Consider the following 11,485-nt stretch of genomic DNA (forward strand, 5'->3'; position numbering starts at 1 on the left):
CACCAAATATCAGCTCATCTCTTACAATATTTGACATGTAAAAAATTGCTGATATTCCTTAAACCGATTATCGTAAAACGGAAATCGATTATCAGGTCCGACATCGGGATTTGCATATGAACCAATGTTTTACATTTCAAACATTGTCAACCAGTTGTCAACGATGTGCTGATATTTGGTGAAACCGAAAAATACTCTTTCTCGGGCCCGAAATCGGGTCTGATATCAGACCTGAAAAGTGTGGATGTGATTGGCAATTAAACCTATCTCAAGAATAATATGAAAACCACATAAAAATCCGTTCAGTAGTTTTTGAATAAATTTACCGCGAACATACAGACGCGGCGCAGCGGAGACTCTGTTGTATAATATGTCTTGATTACAATAAGAAAAGAATTAAATGTCTTATTTTTCACAGTATTCTTTTTTACACTTCATACATACTAGTAAAAAATTTAAATGTATCTTTCCCAAAATAATCTAAGAAAAATTACATTACGATTCCAAAAATTTCAACAACAACAAGCTTCGGGACGAAAAAGTCTGTGTAAACGTCTGTTGTCTATCATGTCTATGACTATTAAAAAGTCAATCAAAGTGTCGAACCGAGCTTGTCAGGGACTCAGGGTGGGTTGAATTGAGTCACTCAGTATCACGATAACCTAGAAGAAACGCAAAAATTTAAATAAACGAAAGTTCACCATGGCTAAACCTGTAGATTTAGAGCTAAAAAAAGCATTTGTTGAATTACAAGCCAAAATGGTTGAAACTAGCAAGAAAATACAGGTGATAGACTCCCAAATTATTGTATTGAACCGCATCTTGCAGCACGTAGACATAACTCAACGTGAAATTAGTACCATGCCTCCTGATACGAAGACCTATGAGTCCGTGGGTCGAATGTTCTTACTTACTGACTTTGAAGAAGTTAAAGCGAATTTGAAAAATCGAGAGTCGCAAGTGAAAACGCGTACTAAAGAATTGGAGAACAATAAACAGTACCTGGAAAAAAACTTGAAAGAAAGTGAAGACAATATCAGGGAAATGGTTCAACAGAGGAAGGAACAAAGTGAAATAAAATCTTAAAAAGTTTTGATTTTGTACTGTGGCTTCACTTCTATTATAAAGCCCACAAAAACCATCTCATGAAATTATTTCTCAAGGTTAAATTAAGAAAATTTTTAATAATAATGAGCTCCTACAAAATATTTCCATGTATTAAGCACTTCAACAGTGTTTCATTGTAACAAATAATGCTTTCTATGTACCAAGTTTTATTAAAGATATAATAACCTATTTTTTTTTTCCTTTCCCCATAAATTACATAGTCAGTTTGAAAAGAAGAGTCAATGAACATATTGGTTCTCTTATTATGCCAGACTCTTCTCTTTCTGCATAGACTCTTAATTTCATATGCCTTTGTTAAAATCTATGTATTGCATGCAACTGATTTGTATTATGTGCCAATCAGTTTCATAAAGTAAAAAAACCATGGATTCTAAATTTTATATTAACACATTCAGTGCCAGTGCAAGTTACAAACAGTCAATAATATGCAAAATCCTGTATAAACACCACCAACACAGCACAGGAGGAACAGCAACCAAGTATCGGGTCTACAAGTACATTATAGGTCTACAACTTATAATGTAGAAATATGGAACCAGAGAAGCAGGGAGGCATGCCAGTGTGTGACTAGTTCATTAAATTTATTTAAAAGTGAAGGAGGTCTAGGTATATTGGTATTATTGTTGTGTGTCACACGAGAGCAATGTTATTTTACATTTCGTGTTTTTGAGTCCCTCGCTACGCTCAAGATTCTAACTTAGAAAAACTCGCTTCGCTCGTGATTCAATGATAGAATCTTTCGCTTACTCGGGACTCAAAATCAACACTCCCAAGAAAAACTAACTTTCTTCTCTTGTTGCACAAATAACTATTTTGTTAAATGATTATCAATAGTAACTGTGCACAGCATGCAGTTACAGTCCATAAATGCAAAATTGTACGCCTTACGGCACAACATAGTGATACAATGATGATGTATATGGGCCCTTTACTGATTTATATGTTATGGACCAAGTGTGGGCATTACATTATATATAATGCCCGGGCATTATGAATAATGGCAAGCTATATCGAGCCAAGTGATTTATTATCTAAACTTCATTATTAATCGCATTGTCTGGTCATTATGAATATTGCTACGTGATTGTTGGGCAATTTGATAATAAAGATACATTGGATGAGGTGCGGGGAGAAAAACAAACGGATGAGCGTGACACGCGTTGACCAACCTGAGTCCGCGATGGCGGCGATGGCAGCGTACGGACTAGACGTGTGCGCCGCCGCCGCCGGACGTTTTTGCCACGCCGCCGCCGCCGATAAATGATAGGCGTGACCTTGAGTGTTAACAAGCTATTCTAAGTTGGTATTTGGATTACAATATGGATTTTTTGTATTACATGTGTTACAGTTGTCAGATATACATCAATCATTAATTAAATGAAACAGAATAGCCAGTTGCACAAACTATTTGACACACCCATTAAAGTAACTGAGTAATCCTCAGTATTCAGCGTCAAGAATGATGAGGGAGCGATATATGAAGTAGAATTTATTCCTGTTAATTGTGAATTCACATTGCCTCACATACGAAGGCAGCATGCTCCATCATGGAAATAATTAACTAATCAACGAAGATACAGGGCCTATGAGGACCTCAAGGTGGAACAGAAAATCAAAACTAACTGGCTAATGTTGCGACCATCATCCTTGCTTATTTGCTTGCGTCTTAAATTGTAGTGGAGTTAAGCAAAAATCTAAGAATATTGATGTGCCAAAACTCTCGAGACCCCATTGATGTACGTAATAGGGGTAGATGAGGTACCAGGCGCTCGATCGTGAGCCACAAAATATAGGTTCCGGGACCTATATTGAATTAGTCGTACGGGTGACGCTGAAGTGTCAACATTGTCATCAAATTCGATAAAATATTGCCAAAGAATGCCGTGTTGCGCCTTTTTCCAGTGCTTCAATAGCTCCAAGCACAAAAACAAAGCTCACGGTATCACTTTTCATTCGTAAGTACTGTTATAACATTTGAAAACATAATTTTTTCTAAATAAAATTAAAAATTTCCTTGTTATTGAGTGAGCGCGACAGCTAAATAATGCATTACCCATGTGAGTAACACGTTTATCCGAGTGTCAAGTAGGCCTGCCCACTTCATGCATTGTAGAGTCAGCAATTTTTTTTATAAATAATGCAACTTTTTAAATCATGTGCTCCTATTCCTTGAAACTATAGAATGTAACCGGTTTTTATTTTAATATACGAATAACCGGTTGTTAACCAAAAATTCAGTTTTTCTGATAGTATTGTTAAAACAAAATCTTGCATTAACTTGAAATCCAAATATCGGGAATAGTCCATCAAAAATTACTAAATAGTACTTGTACAACAATAGGAAAACTATGGACAACATTTTTAACGAGAGCTCGATTTACAATTTTAATATGCGAGTTATAGTGTAGTTTTAAGATGTATTTATGTATGTTGAAAACTGTGTAAAAATATTTAGAACAGATATTAGATCAATCAAATTTAACCTTTTATCATAAACAAAAGAAATAAATAATAATCATCTCTATTTGTCAAGTAAAATGTATGATGACTGGTCTGGCCTAGTGGGCAGTGACCCTGCCTATAAAGCCGATGATCCCGTCCCGGGTTCAAAGTTCTAATGATGGAATCCATGAAGAATTGAGGGAACACTTAAAGTCTTATAGGTACACATATAGTGATTTTTGTGGTTTTTGTTTACAAATTAAGCATTTTCATCCAAAAACTGGCAATTAGTGTAGTGGAACTGCTGATTATAAACAGAACGAAACTCCCTAACTACGTATTTACCGTTTGAGTATTTGTTTTAATTTGTCCTCTTTGTAGAGCAACTAAGGTGATGAAAATGAAAACGATGAAAATCAGAACGAATACTTTAAATTGAACATTCTAATGTAAGGGCACGCTGCCGTCTCAAATCGAGAAAAGTGGGACATTGCTAATTTCGCCTTCGATAGGGAATGATTAAAAAAAATATAACTTCAAAATCAGTATTAACATTAAAAAAATGAAAACTATAACGTTTAGAGAAAAAACTTTCACTTATTACTATTTTAAAACGAGCTGCAGCTGTGGAAATGCCTAGCGATTGAATTGTGAAAATTAAAAATGATGCTCGGTTTCGTTTTTGATACAATTTTTTTTCTCCATACATTATAATTTTCCTTTTTATACCGCCCTCTCCGCATATTTTTTTAAATTGTATAGATAAACTATCGGTTTTACATATAAAATACATACAGTTTTACATATTTTATTTAATGTGTTAGCGAAAAAAAAATTGTTTTCCATAAAATAAATAAAGTGCCTATTTATTTTAATTTCGTATATATTTTATAAATATTTGTTTCCTGACGCTACCTAATAAAGACCGCCGTTGAAGGCGCTTATTCCCATGACTTACAACTTGTCCAATATAAGTGAATCCGTATACGTATCGTAACTATGAATAAACAAGGTTCACACTTTTATATTGGTTATCTTGAGTCGTGCGCTCGGTGAACGATTGGAATATATAAATACCAGGAGTAACTACGAATTACCAGTGATTACATTATCTCTTGTCAAGCGTACTTGTCTTTTCCGAAAAACCATCAGAAGTGGAACCTCGAGATCCCTATCAACTGAGATCATATCGTTATACTGGTTTTCTCGAGGCGACACGTTAGTTGAACATAGTGAATAGTCGACCAGGGTTTCAGAAGTAAAAAACGAGGGTCAATTTCATGCTTTAAAAATATGATAGTCAATCATTTGATATTAATCTCAGTGTAACTCGCTCGCTCAGATATTTGCTTGAAGTGAGAGACGGTCTAAGATTAGGTAATATCAAATCATTGTATTTTTTAAAAATCGAAATGACTTAATATCACTTTAAGACGACAATGTAAGAAGTATGTACGTCTCGCTTACACATTTGTATAATGTTATTAGTTTTTCTCTGTTGCACCTCGAGGAATACGCAAAATATAGGGGTCTCGCTTGCGCAGCACTGTTAACTATATTTGGTTATCCCTGTTGCTCGTTGTGCACATGTACATTCTAATGGTGTGTAGTATTTGCAAATGAGTGGGTGCTGGACCAGATTTTAGTTTTGTCAACTATTAACGTCACATATCTACCCCTTTTACTTACATCAATGCGAGACCCTGAAAAATGTCGTGTGCCAAAAATGTCGAGAAATAGAATGAGAGAGACAAAGTGACAAAGATTCACTGTCAATCTGGCGAAACGCGCAAACGCTTGCCCCGCGGAAATGTGCAAGCTAATAATGGGTGATGAATATTTTTCTTGTCACTTGTTGCTGGTTACAGTCACCTGGGTCACTGTGAGGCTAATATGACTTGGTACAAAAGTTCTTGTAACAAACTGTGCTACTATTCTCGCCTGCCTGACGAGAATAACAACAAGAAATATATCGAAATGGCAAGTTTTCTGAAGAAAATTGAAGATGAAAGTTCTAGAGAGGTCTTAAGATCAACCATTCCAAGACCAAAGTAATGGTAGTGTTAGTAAACAGGGCAAACATACTCCCAGTTACCAACGCACTTGGTATTACGAAAAAGTTGCTATATCTTGGGTTGATAACCAGTGGCGGTACCGTTGAGATACGCCGCAGAGCTGGCATGGCTAAGAGTGCTATGGCTAACCTCAACAATATCTGGGAGAACAGAGGTATTAGACGGGCAACTGAAGTGTACTTGGTCCGAGTACTCGTCTTTTCAATATTTTAGCATACCTAGTGCCGAAACTTGGAGCCTCAAAAAAGGAGAAGTGGCAAAGGATGTGGTATAAACAAAGACTGCTGGATACCTTGGATAGCAAAAGGAACAAACCCCTCCATTCTCAGAGAGCCCAATACTGCCATGGGTGAGCCCTTAAATTCTTTTGATATATCATGCGGTTTTCAGAGCATCTTCTTCTTCCTCGCGTTGTCCCATGAGAGCCTGGGGTCCGCTTAACAACTAATCCCAAGATTTGGCGTAGGCACTAGTTTTTACGAAAGCGACTGCCATCTGCCCTTCCAACCCAGAGGGGAAACTAGGCCTTGTTGGGATTAGTCCGGTTTCCTCACGATGTTTTCCTTCACCAAAAAGCGACTGATGCTGTTTTCAGCGCATGATGTGGAAAAACACATGAATTTAGGCCGAATGAATGGCAAACGTGCTCAAGTTGGAGTGAGATGGTCAAACGCTATAAAGAGGTCGGCTCGCGGGAGTCCCCACTGTGCATTCCACATGGCTTATAACCGCACGAAATAGCTTCAGTGCGACGTGGGTTGGTGTGATAGACGACGCGAAATACGCTGCATCGTCCGAGAACAGACCCAGCTTGACGCGGCCAACCACCGAGATATCATCGGGCCACCAAGCGTAACAAGATGGCGATAGATATCTTTCTTGTGGGACTCCTGCCACTTGAAAGCGTCGGTTGGTGAGGAAGAAGCTGACAATACAGGGTGAAACCTAAGTCGTAAACAGAAATTGTTGTTTCTATTATAGTATTTTAAGGCAAATTCATTGCATTATCTCTACAAGCAAACAATTAAACTTTACTGATAATATTTTTTAATAACCAAAACACCAACCTTATGGTCACCCTATTCGACAAGATTTGGTCTGTAGCTTAAACTACCACTTGTTTTTCTTATTACCGTTATCCCGGCATTTTGCCACGGCTCTTGGGAGCCTGGGGTCCGCTTGACAACTAATCCCTAGATTTGGCGTAGGCACTAGGTTTTACGGAAGCTACTGCCAAAATTTTGACAATTGACGATTTTTGACAGCTTGGCTTGCAGGCCCTCATGCCAGACGTTCTCGAACGCCTTCTCTATGTTGACGGACACTGCGATGACATGCTTCTTCAGTTCATTTTCTCGACCATGTAGGAGGAGAGGCCTCTGGTCAGCTACAGGGTGGTCGAGTGCTCCAACCGGAACTCGAACTGTTCCGGCCTCGGGACTATGTGCAGCAAGAGTTTTCCGAGCAGAAGCGTCTCGAAATTTAGACAGGGTACTGAGCAGGGTGATAGGCCGGTAGCTCACCGGTCTTCTTCTTTTTTTCCGGGTAGTACTGCGGCAGGTAATAAAGCACCATTTCGAGATCGAATCGCCGGCCGGAGCCTTTATCAGGTTAGTCCTTCTGGTTGCGTGTCTTCTGGCTGGGTGAGAAGACCGGGTCCTCCCCGATTCGGCGGCTGCGCTTTTTTTTTTTTCTCCATCTCCCTTACGTGGGTCGTGTCCGTAGAGAGAGATCATCCGATTAAGATAAATTTGTCAATCGAAAGATCATGTCATCAGAAATATTTTCAAATCTTAATTTTAATGATAAAGTCGAATGTATTTTCTTATTAGAAACTGAAAACCGCATCAAAATCGGTTAAGTAATTTATAACATTCAAGTTCCAGAAGTTGGCCTAGTTTTATTGACATGACGAATTTTAGTTAGTATTACTTCCAAGTATTAAAATCGAACATTTTATGCTTTTCTTATTTATATACAATACACCTTTATCTATGTATTATATGTACATTTATATATTGTATATTCAAATTCGTTAAACAAATTATACAGCATTGTATTTTAAAGGTGGGGGTTAGTAGTTAAATCCCTACCGAATTTTATACAAAAATGAATATATACATAATGTATTATGTGAATTACTGTATTAATATATTATATTTTTCCTACTCCTCTACTGTTATCTGTCATTTATGCATTCATTAACACGAATATAAGAACCATAAGAACATACATAAAAGGTTTCAAGAAAAGTCTATATTGTCTATTCCTCATAAAAGCTCTTGTGCTTTTAATCGCTATAACGTTACTGCGGTTAATGGCTACCAACCTAACAAAATCAAAACGAATACAGTTTTAAACTAAGTGCATTGCTTCCAACTTACAAAATATTCATTTGGTTGCATAGTTAAAATAATTACTTCATAAGTTAGAAACACGCATGTGACACCCGTAATATAGCAACACCCATAGACTACGAAGACCGCTTAGCGTTGCTTGTTAGTCTCCGTAGGCTACGGTGGCCAAAATTGAGAAAAAACTGTCCAAAAATTTTATTTAGCAAGTACCAGGGCCTCATGAGTTACGAGGTGTCGCGGACCGGCCGGCCGCGGCCCGGGGCGGGCCGGGCGCGTAACAAGGTATGCTCGCGCGTCTTGGCTATATACTTTTGCTTTGTTTACCTAAATTAAGATTTATTTTTGTTGACTCGTAGGAAAAATATTGTATGCAACGTTGTATAAGCAGGTCAAAAAAAATGCTCGTGGCGTATTCCTTTACAATGTTCGCCTACGCCTTCGGCTCCAGCTCACATTGTAACTCACGCAACTCGCCTTTTTTGACCCTTCTTATACAACTGTTGCATAAAATACTATTACAGTACATATGGTGCTACTTTATAGCACTAGTGCGAAAATTAGCATATTACGTTACTGTGTCGAACATTTAAAGGGCCATATGTACTGTAAAACGTTGTACGATAGATGTGCGAATAGGTAATTCGCAACTCGTGTCGATTTAAAATACTCCCTTCGGTCGTGTTTTAATTTATCGCCACTCGTTTCGAATTTCCTATTTTTCGCACTTGTATCGTAATGTACTAGTACTATTTCATCCAGCTGCTCAAAAAGTGCTACTTTTCGTATAGCACAATCGGATTAGGACCAACCTCGAAACTCTGAAACAGTCATGAAATTTGTTATGTATATAAATTAACGCCCCCTTTTTCATGCCCACACCATTTGACATATGGGGACCTAAGTAATTGCAGCCATTGTGGAAAATGTGTACCATCCAGGAAAAAATCGCGTTTTACTATAAATCTACGATCTTTATTAAAATATCGTGTTAGCCAACATTCAAGCTTATTAAATTCTACACAAAATAGTCCTGTACATCTTTGTGAAAAAAATACATCTTGCTATAAAAATACTTGCTGAACCCAAATAGATTATAGTCAAATTAACCACAAGTCATCTCCTTCACGATTTTCGTAGACATCTCGTCTAAATACCTAAAACTAGTATGGATGTGTTCCTCCTATCTCCAGAATACGAATTAACCGGTTTTAGTTTATGGGGCACGGGTCTAAATAAAGGGAGGGGGGGAGGGACAGATGGCGGCCGACCACCATTGATATTTGTTCACATTTTGAGTGCCATGGGACCAATCAGTTCGTGTGAGGTGTCATTTGAAAGACTATTAAACGTACTATTATTGTTTCTTAATAACCGTAGTTATAACTGCAGTAATTTACAAAATAATTGAAAATATATGATTTTTTACCATGCTTGGATGGCATAAGCACTGAAGAAACATGCTTCTAACTTATTTCATTAGCTTTCAAAATATATAAGTGTTATTGGTGTTTGATAGTTTGATTATGATATTACGGGCTGAGTTTTCAAAAGCACTAACATTATTTTTCGTACTTTCCCTTCCTACTGATTTCAAGTTCTAAACTTTCAACCCCTTTTTAGCCCCATTCCTATTAGGAGATGAATTTTCAAAAACACTGAAATTGATTTTCTTGTATTTTATGAAAATGTCTTGTTACGAAGTTTCAAGTTCCTAACTTTTAGTACATAAATCAGAAAAGCTTAAAATAGTTCGAATTTAATACTTATGAGTAATCACTCAGTCAATAAACTAGGCCAACTTCTGGAACTTGAATCTTATAAAGTACTTAACTGACTTTAATGCGGTTTTCAGTTTCTAATAAGAAATATATTTGACTTTATCATTAAATACTTATTTGATAATATTTTCTAACGTGGAAGAGAATATTTGAAAAATAAAGCGTCAATGGTTTTGTTTCTTCAAAAATATTTAGTTTATATTTTTTTACATTAAATAAAGTTATTTTCTTTCTATTGACATAAAATTTATCTTAATCGGATGATCTGGGCAACTTGTAGTTTTTTTTCCTGTTTTTAACAGACCTTGCTTTATCTCGGCTCCTAAGGGAAGAAATTACGGGTGCTTCGAAAAAAAAAGTTTTATTGGGTCTCCACTATCATCGTGCATGTACGCAAAGAGTAAAGTAAGTATACATGATCTGACGTGATTTTTTCTCGTCCACCCCTATGGAACGTCACGTGATTTGTGCACAAACCACAGAACTATGGAAGGTGGAGGTTTAATTCCACACTCCATACACAGAACTGGATTAACAAGAACGACTGTCAAACTTAAAAAATGCGACCAAAATTGAAATGCAAGCGTAAATTGTCTATGTGAGATCAAAAATATTTATGTCATGTTACAACATATTAACTTCTGTACCGTTATTTGAAGCCTATTTAATATTTGAGAGTGCAATGCTGTTTGACAGATGACGTAGCGGTTCACTATAGGCTGACACCTACCCCCATAGGTACTCGTATTTCAAGTTTTAACCCGCTCCACCAGGCGCCCGTGGCGTGCGGCCGCAGAGTTCTTCATTGGCGTTCTGTTTGTTGGAACGTTCGGTTCACTGCAAAAAATTCAAATGTTTGATTTGATTGCTTTATCGACAACTTTTTCAAATGTGTCGCTTAACTTCAAACTCAGATAAATCCATTCGACCCTCTCAGCAAATATCTACCTTATTACCTTTTCATAATACCAAAATCGCATAATCAGACAGATGGATTTACCTGAGTTTGAAGCTAAGCGACTCAAATGTGTTTGTTTTAATTTAAAAAATGTTATATAAGTATTATTATAACTATTAGACCTTATTAGCACTTATAGTACCTTAAATTTTATTTAGTTTTTTTTAGTAGTTAGTTACTACTGACAAGTTGGATTGGGTATTTATACGCTGTGTACAATGATACGCTGTCTTGTGTTTGCTTGTGATAGCGGCAAAGTCGTGGAAAAGTGGCTAAAATGAAAGTACTGTGTTGAAAAGTGAAGTTTAAATTTACTGCTAAACAATATTAGTAGTTAGTAATTTAGTCAAGTAGCGAGTATTTTAGTTACTAAACGTCCCAGATCACCAAACCAGGTGCGAAAAATAAAAAAAATTGCAATGAGTGGCGATACCATTTTAAGTCTACACGAGTTGCAAATTACCTATTCGCAAATGTATCGTACAACGTTTTACAATACATATGGCCCTTTAAATTTTCGACATAGTGATGTAATGTGCTAATTATCGCACTATCACTATCAGTATTGTTATTTACTATGCGGCTGCTGTAAAAGAAAATTAAAGGTACTTTAGGCGCTAATAGGGTCTAATAGTATTAATAATACTCATACCCATAACATTTTTTATAAAAACAAACTATTTTTGTTCGCACATAGACAATTTACGCACACACTACGCACGCATTTCATTTTTGATCAAACTTTTG

At 36.7% G+C, this 11,485-nt stretch overlaps 1 protein-coding gene across 1 annotated transcript; it reads left to right on the top strand.

Annotated features, from left to right (window-relative positions):
* The first annotated feature begins 594 nt into the window (after nucleotides 1-594).
* On the top strand, nucleotides 595-1,296 carry LOC133515707 (prefoldin subunit 1). Its single transcript, XM_061848258.1, has one exon. The coding sequence runs from the start codon at nucleotides 703-705 to the stop codon at nucleotides 1,084-1,086; it is 384 nt and encodes a 127-aa protein (XP_061704242.1). The 5' UTR covers nucleotides 595-702; the 3' UTR covers nucleotides 1,087-1,296.
* The last annotated feature ends 10,189 nt before the right edge of the window (nucleotides 1,297-11,485 follow it).

Source organism: Cydia pomonella, chromosome 1 (genome assembly GCF_033807575.1).
Source record: "Cydia pomonella isolate Wapato2018A chromosome 1, ilCydPomo1, whole genome shotgun sequence".
Classification (NCBI taxonomy): domain Eukaryota; kingdom Metazoa; phylum Arthropoda; class Insecta; order Lepidoptera; family Tortricidae; genus Cydia; species Cydia pomonella.